A 19,553-nucleotide genomic window follows, 5' to 3' on the forward strand; every position below is an offset into this window, starting at 1 on the left:
GAGGAGCGGGCAGACAGGAGGAAGGCAGGAAGGCCCTAGATGGTTCGGCAGGACAGTTCATCTCGTCTGGCTGGGAGGCTGAGGGTCGGCCTTATCATTGCAGGGCCCTGATGGCTATGTCCCCTAAAGGACAGTGAGAAACGACTCAACAATGGGCGCGGGAACACCTCGCCAAATGTATCTAGAGAGATTCCTAGAACAAACCGTGTCCTTCCCTCTGCAGCTTCTCAAGGTGGGAGAGGTAGAGGGAACTCTGGCTTCACAGCTCTGACAGCACCTGAAAACCCCTCCAGCTGTCAGACTCTGCCTCCTATTCTTGGGGCAGAATTTGTGCCACCACAGGATGAAAGGGAGGGGAAGCCACAAAGTCAAGGCTGGGTAGCGGCTGAGAGAAAACCAAACCCAAGCCGGTGACTCTCCTTGCAGTGCTCCTTGCTCACTGCACACTCTCCGGTCAGCTCTGAGTCTGGGCAGGAGATGGCAGCAGAGAGGGCTTGGGGTGGAGCCCAGAGCCCCCGCCACCCATCCTTGTGAATATGCCGTACTTAGGGGTGGCCCAGATCCTGTCCCTGGATCACAGAACACCCCGTCAAGAGAGGAGGCAAGACTGACACATAGGGAACTGAGAACAATCTGGAAATCCAGGGAAGTAAGAGGGAATCAGTGTGAACTGTGTGGTACGAGAGATGACCTGAAACCTGTTTCCAATGGAGCACCAAAACCCTTAAAGGCGCAAGGAGGGGGAAGGGGCTTGTCCCACCAGATATGAAAATATACTGTTACTGTGGCGAAAGCAAGAATTCCACAAGAGCTGGGGAGTGAAGAAGCTGAGAAGTCCAACGTAGTCTTCTTACCTGTAATACTCGCCAGGTAAATGGGACAGGTAAACGATTCCTTGGGAGCCATCCCTCTGGGCATCTGCAACAGAAATTTCCCTGCAGGAATAAAGGAAGAGGGAGAAAAAAAAAAAAAGGAATAAGGAAGGAATGCCTTCCTAGAGAGGGTTGTATGTTCAGCCCATCTACCCATCTATCCACCCTACATTCTTATTACAATGAAATTTAAAACCCTGCTTGGGGGAGTGGCGCCAGTCTTCTGCCCTTCGAGATGAGATGCCCCTATAGGTAATAAGGGAGCAAATTTTTGGAAAAAAAAATACAAAAATAGAGAGTCTAATAAACTGACAAGTCCAAGGTAACCATAGCTTCTTCCCTGCGCTTTCCTACTGAATTCACCTCCCAAGAGTCTTCTGGAATTTTCTCTCCCTTCCCCTACCTCACTCCCACCCCTAATCCAGGACCAGGACCTCACGCCCCAAACAGCTCTCAGCCCCTCTCTCTCCGTCATCCCACTCCGTCCCCCGCCCCGCCTGCTACCAGGGCCCTACCCACCCCCATACTCAGGGGCGCCCCCTGCCGCCCACCCGCAGCCGCTGCCGCCCCCTCCAGCCTCTGTCCCAGCCGGTCAGCACCGCGAGCCTGTCCTCCCTCCCACCTCCCCGCCATCAGGACTGACACCTGGGCTCGGAGGGCCCCTCTCACCTGCCCTGCGCCCGAGTCAGGCGCGCGCCTTCCGAGTGCCCGAGCGCGCGGGTGGGGTCACCCTCGGAGCCTGTGCACCTGCCCGGCGCGCCCCTGCTCGGGCCGGGTCGGCGCGGGGCTGCGGGGCTCGGCGCGCGTTCTCTCCGCGGAGACCGCTCTTCTCCCAAGACCGACCCTCCTTCCCCCCGTGTCTGTACATCCAACGGCGTGGGGCCCGCTGCGGGGCAGGGACCCCCGGGTCGCTGCAGGGAGCGACAGACACGCGGAAGCGGCTCAGGCGGAAGGGGCCGTAGGCACTTCCCTTCACTGGTAAAGAAGAGCTCGCTTCCAGCGGCCCTCTTGGCGCAGTGGGCAGCGCGTCAGTCTCATAATCTGAAGGTCCTGAGTTCGAGCCTCAGAGAGGGCACGGTCATTTTGCTGTGCTCCAATGCGGTGTGTGCAGAAAGACTTGCAGCGAGGGGGCTCAGAAGCCCTCCCGGTAGCGGGACGCCCGCGACGGAGGAACGCACGTCCCCAGCAGCAGGGAGCCTCACCCAGCAGGAACGCAGGCCGGAGGAAGGACCGCGGCGCCGCTGCCAAGAATGAAAAGCCGTAAGTGAGAAAACGCGCCGTGTTGGCGCGACTGCGGGGAGATGGACCGAGCGTCGCCGAGTGGTGCGCTTGCTTTTGCGGCATCTGCGAAAGTGCTTCTTCTGGATCACTTCCCTTTACCCCAACTTCTGTCTACTCGGAGCAAGACCGTGTCTCCACGTTCTTTTTGGCTGTCTCCAGAGGCTGTACGCTCGCTCCATCCCAGACCCGGCTTTCAAGAGCAGGCCGAGGAGTGGGGGGCAACCTGGGCAGGCAGCGCGGGCCCCCCACGTGGCCCAGGACCGCGAGGTGGGGCGCTGCCCTGGCGAGGCCTCGCTCTACCCACAGCTGTAGCTGAACCCCGCAAGTTTTGATTATTCAGTTTACAATAGCTTCCAATTACTTTGTGATTCAGTTTCCTATTATTTACAAGTATATTTCTTATTTTCCAAAATAGGGAAATTTCTGGTTTTTATTATTCATTTCTATCTTAATTGGTTGCATTGTAGTCATAGTGATGTGGTTTGAAGTGGGGTTCCCGAACCAACGGTCAAAAAAGAATTCTTGAGAGGTTTTTGGTGCAAAAAGGTGAGTTTTTTTTATAGCCCCTGAGCAGGACTCATGGGCAGAAAAGAGCTGCAGTGGGATTGTGAGAAGCAATTGATGATCTACTTTGGAGTTGGCGGAGGTAAAGACAAAGGAAGTTTCCAAAAGGATTTTTCGTATGTTAAAGAAGACTTACAGGATCCTGGAGGCCTAGAGAGTGTCGAGCCAAGGTGTTTTTTCCCTCTAGCAAAGCATTGACAGTAAAACAGTTGGGAATTCCTGGAGGAACGTCTTACTCTGCCTGTCTCAAGTATTTGTCAATGGGCTACAAGTTATAAGGAAATTTAATTTTATCTACATTTCTTTTGCCTTTGTTCTTCACATCAATAAAATATATTTTTTAATTCTATATACGTTATATATTTTTACTTCTTTTTAATTTTTAAAGTAAGCTGTACACCACGGAGGGGCTTGAACTCAACACCCTGAGATCAAGAATCACATGCTCTACCAACCGAGCCAGCCAGGCACCCTGGTCATAGAATATATTCTATAAGAATTAAATCCTCTGAAGTGTATAGCTCAGTGTATGGTCGTGTTTTGTAAATGCTTTTTGTGTATGTGGGGAAAAAATACGTATTCTGTACTGGTTGTATGCATTGAACTATATGTTTCCTACTAATGTTCATCTGCTGTATTCTTTTTTTAAATGTTATTTTTTTTGTCTGTTTCAACTGTTGGTTATTGATAGATTTGTCTATTTTGTCAATTTGTATATATTTTGAGCCTACATTAATAAATGCATAAAGCATAGAATTCTTGTACCTTGGGAATTGAACACTTATGAAGTGTTCACCTTTTTTGCAAATACTGCTTTTAATTTTAGACTACATGTGGTCTAATAGTAATATAGTATCAGCTTGCTTTGATTTAGTGTGTAGAAGCATTTTTTTCTATGAGTTTCATACTTTCTGTATCCTTGTTTTAATGTCTCTTTTAGGGGCACCTGTGTGGCTCAGTCAGTTAAGCATCTCCCTTCAGATCGAGTCCCGCATCGGGCTCCTTCCTCAGCGAGAAGCCTGCTGATCCCCCTGCTTGTGCTCTCTGACAAAATCTTTAAATATATATATATCTTTTAAACACATATATTTGAGGTATTTTTAACCCAGTCATATAACCTCTATAGATTAATAGGAATATTTACTCTATTTATATTTAATATAATTTATTGGTATGTTTAGATTTAAATCTACCATTTTATCTTACTTTTAAAGATTTTATTTATTTATTTGACAGAGAGAGACAGCGAGAGAAGGAACACAAGCAGGGGGAGCGGGAGAGGGAGAAGCAGGCTTCCCGCTGAGCAGGGAGCCCGATGCGGGGCTCGATCCCAAGACCCTGGGATCAGGGCCTGAGCCGAAGGCAGACACCTAACGACTGAGCTACCCAGGCACCCCTGAATCTACTGCCTACCAAACCTGTAAGGTTTCCCTTTTTGTTCTGCCTGTTTTTATTTAAATTCTAGTTAATTAAGGGGCACCTGGGTGGCTCAGTCAGTTAAGCGTCTGCCTTTGGCTGAGGTCATGACCCCACAGCTGAGGTCATGATCCCAGGGTCCTGGGATTGAGCCCCACATCGGGCTCCCTGCTAGGCGGGAAGGCTGCTTCTCCCTCTCCCACTTCCCCTGCTTGGGTTCCCTCTCTCACTGTGTCTCTCTCTGTCAAATAAATAAAATCTTTAAAAAAAAATATTATGTTCCATTGTGCCAGCATTTTCCCTCTATCTGGAAACTGTACCCTTAATATTCTTTTAGTAATTAATCTAGAAATTCCAATGCTACTACTTGACTTATGAAGACTACTATTAACTGGAACTTTCACCTTTTTTTTTTTTAAAGTAATCTCTACGCCCAACGTGGGGCTTGAACTCACAACCCTAAGAGATCAAGAGTGGTGTGCTCTGTGGACTGAGCCAGCCCAGCACCTGAGGACTTTTACCTTTTTTCCAGCAAAAAATTTTGGAATTCTTTTATCACTCCAGTTACTGCTGCCCCACTTACATGCTTTTTGCTTCTTTCAGTTCTCTCGGACACGTGCCTAAGAGTGGGACTGCTGGGTCCCATGCTGACTCTAGGTTGAACATTTTGAGCTACCAAACTGTTTTTCAAAGCAGCTGCACCATTTGGGGTTCCAGTTTCTCCCCATCCTTACCAACACTTGCTGTTGTCTATTTTATTCCAGCCATCCTAGCAGGTGTGACGTGGTATTTTGTTGTGGATTTGATTTGCATTTTCCTCAGTGAATGGTGAGCATCCTTTCCTGTGCTTACTGGCCATCTGTGTATCTTCTTTGGAGATACGTATATTCAAATCCTTCGCCCCTTGGACAATTGGTTTACTTTTTACTGTTGAGTTATAAGGATTCTTTATATATTTTGGGTAGAAGTCCCTTACCAGAAATAGGATTTGCAAATATCCTCTCCCCTTCTGTGGGTTGTCTGTCCCCTTTCTTGATGGTCTCCCCGAGGTGCTCATTTTTTATTCTGATAAACTTTATTTTTGGAGAAATAAACACTGCAGATGGAGTTGAAGCTCCCTTTTTGTCACTTTACGACCCAGTTTCTCTCCCTCCCTCCCTTCCCAGAGATTACCACTATTCTGAACTTGATCTTTGTAATTCCCTAGCTGTTGGTTTAATTGTGTAAAATACACATAACAGAACTTACACCATCTTAACCACCTTGAGGTGTATCGCTCAGTGGCATTGAGTACACCCACGCTGCTGTGGCCCCATGACCACCATCTCGAGAATCCTTATCACCTTGCCAAAGTGAGACTTGGTCCCCATCAAACACTAACCTCCCATTTCTCTCTCTCCCTCAGCTCCCTGTAACCACCCTTCTGCTGTCTGTCTCTCTGAGTGATCGAAGGACCTCGTAGGAGTAGAATCACAGTATTTGTCCTTCTGTGACTGGCTCCTTTCACTTCCCACAAGGTCTTCAGGGTTCATCCATGTTGCAGCCGGTATCAGAATTTCCTTCCTTTTAAAGGCTGAATCATACATTCCTTTGTGTGTGTGCATATTACAGATACATCACATTTTGCTTGTCCGTTCATCTGTAAGTGGACACTTGTTATAAGTTTGTGTCTTGCCCAGTGGATGCTTCCACCTCATGGCCCTGCAATGCCCCAGGGCCTCCACCTTCTCACCTTGAGCTGGTAGGAGACCGAGAACCTGGAGGGGACGTCCCCTACTCCTTTAGCCTTGGTCCAGGAACGAGGCTCATTCCTCACTCATGATCCATCGGCAGGAACTAGGTACCTGACCGTATCTCGGTGCACAGGATGGCATGCTTGGTCCCTGGCTTTGCGCCTCCTCCCAGGGACAACCCTAAGCTACCAACTTTAGCTGTCTCAGCTGTGCCAACACCAAGCAAAGAGGAGGCAGAATGGGCAAGGACAAGGAAGCAGGCCTCCATGGCTTGATTTCAGGAGCTGGGCTTTTTCTACCTCGAGAGGGCCAGACAGAATATCACAGAATGCCAGAATGAAAATCAGGCCTTCCAAAGACTCAAATAAAGCCAGATATCCTCAAGCAGCAGCTGAGAGAGAGAGAGAGAGAAAGTGCACGCGAGAGAGCGTGCACGAGCCCTTCCTCGGGATATGGTTAGACCAGCTCATAGAGTCTTAACCTGGGTCAGGAACGGAGTGTTGATGGTCTACACTTACAAACAAAACCTAAGTCTGGTGTAAAATTCCTTCCTGAGGGGGATCTAAGCAATCCATCACGAGGAGTTTGTTCTTTGAAAAAACTGACCACATGATCAGGCCATTTTGGTTTTTGCTCTTCTATTTTGTTAATTATAAAGGCAAGTTTCCCCACCCAAACCCAGAAATCAGTGGTAAGAATACTAACAGAGGAAAAGCCCCTATGCCGTATCATAAAAACCTGCGCACACAGGCGAGGCGTGTCCTGGGGGGAGGGAATGGACAGAGGCCCGGCCACCAAGGGTCAGGCAATGCTATCGGGGCCGCGGAGGCTGCCCTCCCCTCAGCCTGCCGGCCTCCTCTGGGTCTTCACCAGCAGGAACACGGCACGCAAACTTCAGTACAAGAGCTGGTAAACCGTGGCACTGTTCTCGGAGCCCGTGACCAGATACTGGTTGTCAGAAGACACATCACAACACAGGACATCCGTAGGCTCCTCTACCTACAGGGAAGGAGGTTAGAAGAGTGACCACAGGCAGGGGCCAGGCATGGGCCACAGATGAAGGCCTCACTTGGGGCTGTTTCAAGGGTAAGGACAGACCTAGGGCTCGGTCTGGAGACAACGGGGCAGGTCTCAGGGCTCACGGTGGAGCCTGTGAAGTCACAGAACCTTGAGTCCTCATTCCCCTGGATCTAGTAAATGGACCCAGATACCACCCCAGAGGTATTTTCTGGCACTGTCCTCGGGACCCGGCCCACTGGGATCTGGGTCTGAGCTCCGAGAGCCTGGGTTTGCACATCCCTCCTCCCAATACCTGAAACAACCTTTGCAGAGAAGGTGCAGCTATGCAGTGGATCGCCTTGTCCAGTGCGGTCACAAAATAGCTCCCTGGCAAAGGAAAGGCAGGTGGGGAGGCCAGAGACCAAGCTTGCATTCCAGTCCCAGCTCCATCCCCAAGGTAACTAGGAAAAGAGCAGCTCTTCCTCTGGCTCAGTGTGCCCATCTATAAAAACCCGAGCCAAGAGCCCAACCATTCCCTCCCCTGGCCCTATCCTCCTGCCACACTCAGGATGGTGCTCAGTATCACTGCACAAAAGGACAATCAGATGGGGCTTCGTGCCTCTTCTGCCTGCCTGTGTCTCCAAGCTGCTCTTCTGTGTAGGAAGGCACCGTTACAGAGAGCCAGAGAGGAGAGGGACGAGGACAGAAGACAGGCAGGGTGCCAGGCCACAGAGGGAGAGGCAGCGGGGGCAAGGCGGGCGTGGGTGCAGAGGTGAGAGCGGGAGGGACACAGACACCTGCGTCTCCACTTGGCCGGGCTTGGGGCTCAAGAGGGAGGAACAGAGCCTGGAACAAGGCTGGGCCCCGACTCTGCAGAGCAGACATCCCGGGGTGGGACAGGACGCCTAGAGGGGTCGCCTGGCTTCCACTCACCACAGGAGGCAAACTGGAGGTTGTGGTGGTTGACATATTTATGAAGGACTGCCTTAAACTTCTCCCTCCGGTGCGTGTGGAGAATGATGATATTGCTCGTCCTCAGACCTACTAGCACCCACTCCTCACTGGGGTCGTGGGTAATGCTGAGGATCTGTTGGGAAGGACCGGAGTCAGCACTCCAAGCTGCCCACCCCGTCATTCAAGCCCCCTCGGCCCCCCACCACGGGGACCACCCTCAGCCCCCTGGTGGCTGCCCAGACACCTCTGGCCGTAATTCGTGCTGCTGCAACCTCTGGTAGCACCTCAGGTCCCAGGAATATAGTCTGGTGTCTTCTCCTCCTGTCCAGAACTTACTGCCTGCGATGTCCACACAGCGGGACCCATATTCGGGGACCTCATGCTTCCTGGCGGGAAAAGAACTCAGAGGTTCACGTGCTGGCTAACCACCGGGACGTTTCGGGCCCAGGAAGCCCCCAGGAGTCCCCCACATCTATTCTCCACACGGACTCACCTAGTCCTACTGCACAGAGGCGCAAGAGAGGTCCAGAAAGGCACACAAGCCTTCCCAAAGGCCTCACTGTCCAGCCCTCCCCTGGGTCGTACGTGATCAAGATTTGGTTCTGCAAATCCCAAATCTCGACAAATCCTTTGAAACAAGCCAAGCAGATCTGGGCATTGGAGGAGAGCGCCAGGGAATAGCACATGGGGCCCGTGGAGGCCAGCTGTGCCCTGACACGGGGTGTGGGTGCCAGATCCCACAGTGTCAGGTTCCGGGACAGAGCCCCAGTGATGAGGCGCTGCCCGTCGGGGAACAGCTTGCAGACGAGGACGCAGTTCTGATGGTCCAGCAGGAACAGTTCCCACCCTCACATCACCTGCTCGAGGCCCGGGCTCCGAGTCCCACGACAGAGGTCACGTTGGGGTTCCCCCAGCCCTCCCCGAACACCCCCCCACACCTGCAAGTCCAGCTGGGCCTGCGGGGCCTTGTTGCAGGCATGCAGAGCGCTCTCATCCCAGACCTTAATGTAGCCGTGGCCACACGCGTACACGTGGTGAGTCGAGCCGCTGATGGCAACAGCATGGACTTTCTTTCCATGGCGGAGCCTGCCAACCTTCCAGCACCTCCAGGGGACCCTCTGCCTGACCACGGCTTCATCCGGAACCGGCGGCTGCAGTTGAGAGAAGAAAGCGGGTGCCCATCGTCCACGGGTGACCGCCCGCCCGGTCCTCTAACTGAATTCCTAACTCTTCACCCAACGTCCTGAGACAACGCTGCTCGCCAGCAGTAAGAGCAGCGCCCGGCTCAGAGTGCCGCCCCCGCCCCGGACACAGCTCTAGAAGAGGTGACACCGTGAGCCGAAGGCCCTGCACGGTGGCGGTGAGAGCCGGGAGCCGAGTTCCAAGGAAGCAGGGAGCTGCAGGACAGCCACCCCCTATAGGAGAGAGAAGGACACACTGCATGCCCTCCCCTTTCCTTAATTTGGGGGGTAGCGGGGAAGGCAAAGATCCCAAGTGCAGAAATAATAGGACACTTACCATTGCCCCGAGGAACGACCAGACTTCTTCCCTAGGCGGAGGCAAAGGGCAAGGCCGGCCTGCAAGGAAAGATCAATGCCCACCCGCTCACAGAGGGAGCCGACAGCAACAGAACCGCAGGATTCAAGGGGAAGGCTGCTTTCCCCGACACCAGGCCTCACGCCTTGTCCCCCATCCGAGGCCCAGCCTTAGGTTGCCACTTTCCCTGCCCACGCGTCCCAGCTGGGACTTACCAAACTCGGGTCCTGGCAGGAAGCTATGACACATGGACAGGAGCAGGGGTGGGAGCGGGGCGAGTGAGGAGATTCAGTGTGATCTGGAGAGCTCTGTGCTAGGATCCCCTCTCCCAGGGAGAGCTCCCCCCTCCCACCACCAGTCTGGTTCAAGGGAGACCTACCTGGGGCCCAGCTCTGCTGTGGCTTGTGGCTCCTCCTGGGGGAAACAACTGGCCTGGAGCTCAGATCTGCCTAGAGTCTGGAGGACCCACTGCTGCAGGGTCCCAGCGCTCATCTCCTGATAAACTAGGCCATGCTATGTCAGAGAACCCGGGGGCTGCTGGGACATCCCATACACCCCCTCCGGTTGGGACTGTGCTTGATGCTCATGCTGGGAGGAAATGCCAGAGCTTTCTGGCACGTTCCTCCTCTCCTCTGGTTCGTCATAAATATGGAGTATACTAAACAAAGCCTCTTCCTTCTCTCTACTCATGTTCTCACATCAGTGACGACCCTGAGCCACCCGGTTCTAGGGCTGGAGAACGGAGCCCATCAAACTGCGCCTGGTCAACCAATTCATCCTAAGCCCCTGCAGCAGGAGAAAACAGATGCAGATACACAGATGTGCACTGTTTAGGATCTATTTGCACGGGTCTGAGAACACCTCTGTTGGCGAGAGGATTCAAAAGATTGGTTGCTGACCAATGTTTATCCTAAATGTTGGCAGTGAGGGTGTTAAGGGTGAAAGTGTCGCACAGACGTTTTGAGATGTTAGTAGCAGGTGTTATGTTTTTCCTTCCAGACATACAGAGGGTATTTCCAGTCCTACAAAATCAAAGTCCCCCTCTAGTCCAGCAGTATACCTCTCCACTGAGGACTCATCCCCAGTGTGAACAAGGGGCAACGGGAAACCCCACACGCGTCACAGGCTTTCCCTGCCTTGAGGGGGCAGCGTGGAAGAACCCAGAGGCGTCATGCGAACACGAGGTTCCGTTTGGATGGAGCAAGGTCCCGCCATGACAAGAGACATTGGCTGGTGGGGATATTCGTCTCTCCTATGGGGCAATTCTGAGAACTGGATGCAATCACGTGTGTAGAAGACACAGAATTAGGTAAGGCTAGCGGTCAGCCCCTCCATCTGTGGACTGTGCCAGGGACCAGAGCTTTGAGGATGTAAGGCAGACCACGTGCCTTCTTCCTCCAGGCCTCCCAACAGGTAGCCCCAGAACGGGCCTGGGGAGACCCAGCGTTCCCCAACAGAGCACAGAAGCTCAGGGTCAAAACGAGGGTGGGGCTGGGGCGGTGATCTTCCCGCGGGGAACCCATGACTTGATGACCAAGCTCCAATCCTCGGCTCTGAGACCCCCACCCTCCCCACACGCCCCGGCTGTCACCCCAGAAACGATGCGGGGGCAGCTGTATCGTCAGACTCTACTACTCCGGGCACCTCGAGCTCTCGCTCGGCGTCTGGCCTTGAACCCAACACTTGACTTAGCTGATCCCACTGCACCCTCCCGACTGCGAGCCCCATTTTACAGATTTTAAAAACCGAAGCTCAGGTGAGCAAATAACTAGAAAGCACAGGGAAAAGGTTCAAATCCACCCCCCTTTCCCAGGTCCAGCTCTGAAGAGTCTCCTTTCCTACCTCCCCATGAGGAGAAAGACAAACACCCACTGTAGGTACAAAGGCGTGTGCCCTCCGACCTAACACTTAAGTCCAGGCAACATGATGTTCCAGCCCGAGCGCCGTCTGTGACAGCAGATGATTGGACAAATCCCGTGGCCGCAGGAAGGGACTGGGGAAACGTTATAGGAGGTGACGGTGGAATACGACGCAGCTGTTAAAAATAACAAGAACACGGGGCGCCTGGGTGGCTCAGTCGTTAAGCGTCTGCCTTCAGCTCGGGTCATGATCCCAGGGTCCTGGGGACGAGCCCTGCATCGGGGTCCCTGCTCGGCGGGAAGCCTGCTTCTCCTTCTCCCACTCCCCCTGCTTGTGTTCCCTCTCTCACTGTGTCTCTCTCTCTGTCAAAATAAATAAATAAAATATTTAAAAAAATAATAATAACAAGGACACAACTTCGAGGACCAGGAAAATTCCAAGATGTGAATGAGGGGAGGGGTGGATCCAAGGTCCAGAACCAAGTGCATAATATGCTGCTTTGGTGTAAAAGGAGGGTGGCAATTAGAACCTATCTTTGCATATGTTTGTATGCACATAATAAAGTAGGAGGACGAGTTGCCTTTGGGAATGCAAATTGACATACCAGCAAGACTAAGGGAGAAAGATCTGCCTCTGCCTAACTTGGGATAGTTTCTGCACAGGTGTGGCTCTTTGAACCCCAATTTAAAATTGCTAGACCCTGAGTCTTTTTCTTAACCAAATCCTTCTTTTTCATCTTACCCAAAATGATAATTTGGGGTCCTCGTGACGCTTAGTTGCTTAAATAATTTAACAAATTCACCCCGACATGCATCAGGCTCCTTTAAGTGGGCCACCTGGGCTGGCCCAGCCCTGTGGAGGGGGCACCCAGAGCACACACACACCCTAACCAGTGGGATGAGGATGGGCAGGGAGGGCCGGGCAAGCTGCCCTCGGGTAAGGCTCAAAGGCCGTGAGGCCATTGAGCCAGGATCTCACAGATGAAGATTTCACCCTAAGAGTAAGACAAGGCTTTCTAGAAAGAGCAGAAGGAAGACTCAATATCACTGAACCCCCTCTGCTCTCTCCCGAGAGCTGGAAATGCAGAGACCCCTCCCCTTAGCAGGCAACTCTTGTGCAAGCTTCAGTACAAAATGCTAGTGCTGGGGGGAGGGGGGCCATTCTGCCAGCAAGGCGGGCCCTCACCAATCCCCCCACGGCAGGAAATTCACCCCTGAAGACAGAAGCTCAAAACCCGGAGAAGGGAAGGCAGCAGAACTGAAATCTAACCCGCGCCGGGACCCTCCCTCCCTCCCTCCCTCCCACACCCAGGCACTGCCCCGTCCCCTGCAGGACTGCTATTTTTAAACCTTAGCCTAACTGATAAACTGATAATCAAGCCCTGGGTCAGAACCCCCAGCGTGGCCACCACCTGCCTTTTCCAATTAGCTCCCCCCCGCCACCCGCCCGTGCCCTTGGGAGAGGGCTGGGATGGGGGTCTGCCAAGGAAAGTCACAGGCAGGAGGCAAGATGGAGTGAGAAAGTTTTAAGGGGTAAGTCTTTGGATGGGGTCTATGGCCGCCCCACAACAGCCAATGTTTGTGCAGAGACGCAAGCTGGCTGAGCTGTCCCCAAGAGCGGGTGCAGATTCTCATCTCCGGGTGCATCCCCTTAGGGTGAAGGCTGGCTTGGGCTGAGGCCACTATGGGCTACTATGGCAGGGGAGGGGACCCCACCTCCGCCTGGCTCTGTGACCTTTTGTCGTTCACCAGTGTCTCTGAAAGGGAAGACCAGGGAGACCTTTCTTCTCGGTGGCGGTTCTCAAATCTGAGCACTCATCAGAATCCCCTGGAGTGCAGAGCCCACTGCAGACACCCTGATTCTGTAGGCGTGGGGTGGGGACCCAGACTGTGTTTCTAACAAGCTCCGGGTGCCACATCTGAGAACCACGGCCAGCCCCTCTGTCTGGTGGTCCCCTTCTCTAGGAGTGATCGGGAGGTGAAGCGGGATCCTCTCCTGCTCCTCTCCCCCCGCCCCACGGACCCCCTGCCTCTGGCCCACGCCTCCCACTGAACACAATCTCTCTTTTACTCAGGTTCCGTTCTTCCTTCCTTCGAAGCAGAAGTCCTGAAATGGCCGCTGCATATGGAGAAATCTTTTACTGCCCCGACCTCTAATCTCCAAAGCTCTGTCTCTCCCTGTCTCTCTTTCCCTATCATTTATGCACACCTCGTCCTCAAAACTTTTATGGTTGCCTGTGTCCTTCCAGATAATGCCTGGCATTATCCTTGACCCGGTATTTAAGATCTATCCCCTGCCTGGCCCGGCGTGTTCTCACTTTTCCCGACTGTACCTTAACCCAACCCCCAAAGACCTTGACTGTACCTTTCCACCCTCACGCTTCTCTCATGCTGTTCCCTCATCCAGGAATGCTGTTCCCTGTCCATTCACATATCACATTTATACCCCCCGCCCCCGTACTCCGAACACGTTGCCAAGTCCTTGGGGAACTCCAATTTGCGAGGGAGGGACAGAGGGGTATTGACAGAATTCCCCAGCTGACCCATGATCCATTTTTGGTGCATTAATCCCTTTTCTGATTCTCACAGGAAACCTAACAGTGAGGCAGGGATTTTATCCCCAGTTTGGAAATACAAGAATTAATTTGGGGCATCAGAGCCTCATGGAGACCTATCCAGGATCTCACTGAATAGTTGAGAAGAGCTAGAGTCCAAAGCCAGGCCTATGTGATTTTTAAAAATCGTTTATGAGGGAGCTGTATTGAGTCATAGGGGTTCTTTCTCTGTTCTGCCTCCGAATCCTTTGGCCAAACATGTGCACCCCCTGTGGCCTTTTAGCTCTCCTAATGGTGTCTGTAGATGAACAGAAGTTCTTAATTTCAATTCAGTCCAGCTTATCTAGTCTTCTAAGGTTAGCCTTTTTTTTTTTGAGTCTTATTTAGGAAATATTTCCTGCCCTCAATATCATGATGATATGCTCCTTTGTTTTATTCTAGGAGGTTCTCTATTTTACCCTCCACATCTAAATCTTTTAAGTTTAGGAACTTGGCAATATATAGAAAGGGTTGCAGGGAACACAGAGGGTCCGGGACACAAGCCTGGGCCTCGCAAGGGGCGGGCAGCCAGCCCAGCAGTGAGGAGCCCAATCCTTCCGTCAAACTGTGCTGATTTGAATCCCAGGCCTGCCATTTCCAGGCAGCTTTGACAAGTTGCCAGCCGGTGCCTCAGTTTTCTCCTCTGTAAAATAGGGGAGAGGACAAGATGACATCCTTCCTAAAGCTGGGGTCAGACCCAGAGGTTAACCTTGACAAGGCCAGGTTTCAAGTAAATGCCCAGTAAGGGTGAACAATTCTTAGGGGTCTGAGGAAAAGGAAAGAAAAAGAGGTTAGAGAGGCTGGTGGGAGGACCCCTGTGCAGGGAGTTGCCAGAAGGGGCACAGGGCCTGGATCATAATAGGCTGCATTGCAGGGCACTGGACGTGCATTTCTGGGTTATCACTGTCTATTTTCAGCTGCCCCAGGAGGGAAGTTACGTTTAAGGAAAACGAGGTTCAGAGAGCTTAAGTAACTTGCTCAAGATCACACAGCAACGAAGGGCTGGAGTTGGGGTTTGAGGCCAGGTTCACATAATCCCACACGGCGCTCTTGCAGGCTGCAGGGAGATGGAGAATGCCAGGAACAGGGAGCCAGCTGACTTCAGCAGCCTGGAGAGGGTGGTTCTGTGCATTCTTCGGCCAGGCCCTGGAATGCTAAGATTTGAGTTGTCAGACATTGAGAAGAACACAAGTGGGGGTACAAAGTACTCAACTGAGACATCTGAACAAAAGAAATGGGGCAGCCTCTGAGGGGTGCAGTATCAAGAACAGTAGTTCTCAAGCTCAGGCGCAAGTTTAAGTAACCTGGGTGCATACCAGTGCTCAGGCATCTCTGCCCTCCCCATTCCTATTAGCAGGGCTGCGGCCTGAGCATCAAGATGTTTCAGAGCTCCCCCTGGGATTCCAATGTGAGCTAAGGTTGGAAACCACTCAAGTGGAGGGTTTTGCAGAGAAGGGAAACAGGACCATAGTGTTCTGAGAGGGTAGAGGGAAGCCGGTGGGGGATAATCAAGAGGCTGGGGAGGGAGGGACAAAAGTGACAAAGGAAGACCCCTGTGGTCTTGGGAATGGTTGAGGTCAAGGGCACAGAAGGAGTTTAGCTTAAGGTGGAAAGGGGAAATGACCCCAAAAGGGATTTATAACCTATATGGGGAAAAGCCAGTTTCACTCTATTGTCCCCTCAGCCTTGTCTGTGGATGGAGGCACCCATCTTGAGCCCAGGCTGTACCACGGTTGGTGGCCAACAGGTGGGACCAAAAATGTGTGAACCAGGGCACTGGAGCTTCCAGGCAGAGGAAACAAACTGGGTCCAGGACCTCAATCAAATGCACCTGTGCACCCACCCACTCACCCATCATCTTTCCCTCCAAGTGGCCAGTGAGCACAGTTTGATTGCATCCCTGCTGCCCTGGGCTCTGAGGAGACAGGGCCCAGCCTGCAAACATGGCCTTGACCCTTGTGGATTTCAGTCTTTGGGGTGAAACCAACAGTTGAACTGTGAATTACAGATCAGAGTGGAAAGCGACATGGTGGAGTTAGGGAGGGTGTGACAGGTGAGCACAGAGAAGGGGGACACACCATGTGAAAGGTCATGAGGGGTCAGTGACGTCTGCGACCTGAAGGATGAGAGGCATTTTGGGGGGAAGTGGAGTGGAGGAGAGCATAGGAGAATATTCTAGGTAGAGAGAATAGCAGATGCAAAGGTTTGGAGAAGTGTATTTTAACAACTGGGAGAATTTTCTAGGGGCTAGAGCAGAGAGAGTGTGTTGTGGGGGCAGGGAGGGTAGGGATGCGTCTTCTAGTCTAGGGAGAGTGGGTGGGGAGCCCCAAGGGGTTCTGAGCTGGGGAAGACAGGATCAGACTTGGGTTTTGAAAGGACCTGAGTGGATAGAAGGGGGCAAGACCGGAGTCTGGACACCAGTTAAAAGATGCCCAACATTAGTAGTCATCAGGGAAATATAAATCAAATCCATAATGAGATACCACTTCACATCCACTAGGGTGCATATAACAACAACAAAAATTACAGCAAATAATAAATGTTGGTGAGGATGTGGAGAAACTGGAATGCCTAGGCCCTGTTGGTGGGAATGTGAAATGGTGCAGCCCCTGTGGAAAACAGTTTGGCAGTTCCTCAAAAAGTTAAACACAGAATTACCACATAACCTAGCAATTCCACCCCTAGGTATAATGTGTGAAGGCAGGGAGAGCCCTCTGGGCAGAAGGGACACGGCAAAGCGTGGCTAGGCCCCTGCTCCCTGTTGACCTGGTCCCTGCACTGACTCTCTCCTCCCCCACTGTCATGTGGAGGCCAACTCACGGTTCTTTACCACATGCCTTTCCCAGGAGAGCCCGGCTATGGAGCCCATCTCCCTCATCTCTTGTTCTTCCTACCCACCTCACACCCGTGGGTGGCCCTGCGTGGAACGCTTGGATTCTGTGGAACGCACTGCGATTTCCGTCCTGGATCAAGGCATCATTAAGCAAAACCGCTGCCCTTGACTCTCGGGCCCACTGGCAACTGCCCCTCACCCCCTCACAGTCTTCCACAGCGGCTCTACTTAGGAGTTTACAAATCGCGCCTCTAAGATTTCCGGGGTGTGTGTGGGGGGGTTTGAGGGGAAAGTTTGCAATGCGCTGGCCTAAGCGTTCTAAGGGTCCTTCGGACTCCGCCCTGCCTGGCGTCGAAGGTCATGTGCACCCCACCCCCACCCCCGGCGGATTCCCCAGGAGAGTGTTCCACCAAGGGCTCAGACTCGGCTGCCCCAGGACTCTGCTCCAGGGATACCCCCGGGATAAGGGCAGGGAGGAGCTGTCCCGCGGCCTCACAGGGGCGGTTCCGGGCTTCCCGCTCCGCGGGGAGGGCGGCCCGGGGCGTCTCGCGCCCTGCAGGGAGCGAACCGGCCACCGGGGGCCGCAGGGGGCCGCGGCTGGCGGCCACTGGCTGCTAATGGCTTCTCGCGCCCAAGTGCAGGTCGCAGGGCCCTGGACGCGCGCAGGCCCGACGCTCCTGCCTCTCCTCGCACCGAGGCCAAAACAGTGCCAGGGCGGGAAGGCGCGCGCCCAGGCCGGCCAGGGAGTGAGGCGGCAGCAGAAGGCCGTCACCTGGCTCCGTACGCCGCGCGCGGTGGCCCAGGGCGGCTGGGATCCAGAGCCTCGGGTCCCCATCCTGGTAGCACGTGGGCCAAGGGCTCGCAGGCCAAAGGCGGGTGGCCGACACGCGGAACGAATGGCCTAACTGCCCCTTACCGTGGCTGGCTGGAGGAAGTGGGCCGAGCAGCGCGGGGGTTTCCTGGAGGCTGGGCTTCGGCTGAGAGCGGGTGGGATTTCCGTGGCCAGCAGGAGGTGGGGGCCACACTGCAGGATCACCGGAGCCACCCGGGCCTGGGAGGCAGTGGCAGGGTGAGCTGGAGCAGAAGGGAGGCTCGGGCCGCTGGCAGCCCGAACAACAGGCGGAGGAGCCAGGGCCCAACAGAGCGGGCTCAGACCCAGGGCTAGAGCCCCGGCAGCACTGGGACGAGTTGGATTTGCTGTGGACCACGTGGTCTGTGCGGCGCCCGGGGCCTGAGAGCAGGGGGAAGGGAGCACAGGGAGCTGTCCCATCCCGTGGACTGGGGACTTGGGGCGAAGGCCGAGGTTCGCCTCATCTCCAGTTCCCCAGCATTGGTCAGCCCTGGCCTGTGGAAGGGGAAGGGTGTCCTCAGTTCCCTATCAAGAGACAGGCTAGGAGACAGCGTGGGCTTGTGGTGTGGCGAGAGTGGGGACCTCAGAGGCAGAGGTCCAGAAGCCTCTGCACACAACCCCCAACCCCAGTGCCAGGAGGAAAGGGGTACCAGCCCTGGAGTAGCTGTGCCGGGCCTCTTCTTCCCCCAGATGACACTGGAGCCTTGCCTAGCTTTGGCCTTTCACCCCAGGCTGTCCCCTGACCTGCTGGGTGCCCATGGACAACCACATTTTCCTCTGACCTGGACAGGGCAGGACCAGATGCTCTCTGAGGGCGCTTCCAGTGTGACAGGCCAGGCTGGAAGGGTGTGTGCTGTAGGGACAAAACACACTGGGACTAAGGGAGAAAGGCTTTATTTAATCCTGGCCCTTCCAGGCCCACAGCTCCAGTTCAGAAAAAGAGCTTTTGTGAGGGGAGAGAGGTCTCCAGTGCCATGGCTCCTTTTTTCCTGGTAAGGCTCCCATTGGACCCAGGCAGCCCTGGGCTGGAGTAAGGAGCACTGAGGATACAAGATGGCAGGACTACTGGCTGATGGAGCCGTGTGACTTCATGAGGCTCCACAGGTGTCTAACTTTTTTCCTCCTCTTGTCCTTAGAATCTGAACAGAGCACCTGTCCTGGACAGTAACAAACCTAGAGAGAGGGAGAAAACCCTCAGGGACCATCTGGGTGGGAAGGACCTTGAGTTCTGGGACCAGCCCTCACCCTGCACTGACAAGAGCCTGAGACCCAGAGAGACCGTGGTCACAGAGGACACTGGTAGCAGATCCCAGACAGTAGGTTCTGTCCTTAGTGGTTCTTGACCCTCCTAGAATCCCCGCCTTGGTCTTGCCACAGCAGAGAATCAGGGTCAGATGAGGGGGAAGAAAGGCCATGCTCCTTCCTATGTTCTGGGGCTCCAGGGTCTGGCCTCCACCCTTCCTCAGCTCCCAGAGTCTGGGGGCAGAGCAGTGGGACTTACACACAGTGGCATCCCCCAGACACTCTGCTGAGGTCCTATACCACATCATTAGCTTTCTAACAGGAATGGCTCCTTTGAAATACTCAAGGTAGCATCCCTAGCTAACACTGGTTGCTCAAGCTACAGAACATGCAGGAGCTGATGTCACTGGCCTATGGGGGTGTACAGTCTCTGTGTACATAGGGTACACTGTGTGTGACTATGTGTGTCTATGGGAGGGTCTGTGGAAGAGCGGTCTGAGGGCTCCTTGGGTATGATTGTGTGCATATTTCATTTTCAATCCTTAGAGGACTGTGACTGAACATCTATTAGATTTTTTTTTAAATGCCTGCTAATGTCATTTTTCTGGGTTTTATTAGATTACTTTTCTCTTGATTATAAAACCTATCTTTACATATTAAACATTTATATCATAAATTTTACAAAGGTATTTCTTTTTGTGCTTTATCTTTTAACTTTATTTGGGATTATTAAGAACATAAATATTTAATATATTTATATATATATTTTATATATATTATATATGTTTTTTCTCCCATGAAATTAAAAAATTTACTCATC

At 53.1% G+C, this 19,553-nt stretch overlaps 1 protein-coding gene and 1 non-coding gene across 2 annotated transcripts; one reads left to right on the forward strand and one right to left on the reverse strand.

Annotated features, from left to right (window-relative positions):
* Nucleotides 1-1,874: 1,874 nt before the first annotated feature.
* TRNAM-CAU (transfer RNA methionine (anticodon CAU)) lies at nucleotides 1,875-1,947 on the forward strand. The gene has a single exon. It is a non-coding gene; the product is annotated as a tRNA-Met (tRNA).
* Nucleotides 1,948-6,290: 4,343 nt separating this feature from the next.
* TLE7 (TLE family member 7) lies at nucleotides 6,291-9,847 on the reverse strand. Its single transcript, XM_081807870.1, has 8 exons — nucleotides 9,735-9,847; nucleotides 9,338-9,368; nucleotides 8,758-8,970; nucleotides 8,405-8,637; nucleotides 8,064-8,205; nucleotides 7,799-7,952; nucleotides 7,179-7,252; nucleotides 6,291-6,865 (listed from the first exon to the last, which is right to left on the reverse strand). The coding sequence occupies exons 1-8, from the start codon at nucleotides 9,845-9,847 to the stop codon at nucleotides 6,761-6,763; spliced, it is 1,065 nt and encodes a 354-aa protein (XP_081663996.1). The 3' UTR covers nucleotides 6,291-6,760.
* Nucleotides 9,848-19,553: the final 9,706 nt, after the last annotated feature.

Source organism: Leptonychotes weddellii, chromosome 16 (genome assembly GCF_054177405.1).
Source record: "Leptonychotes weddellii isolate Sample4059 chromosome 16, ASM5417740v2, whole genome shotgun sequence".
Lineage (NCBI taxonomy): Eukaryota > Metazoa > Chordata > Mammalia > Carnivora > Phocidae > Leptonychotes > Leptonychotes weddellii.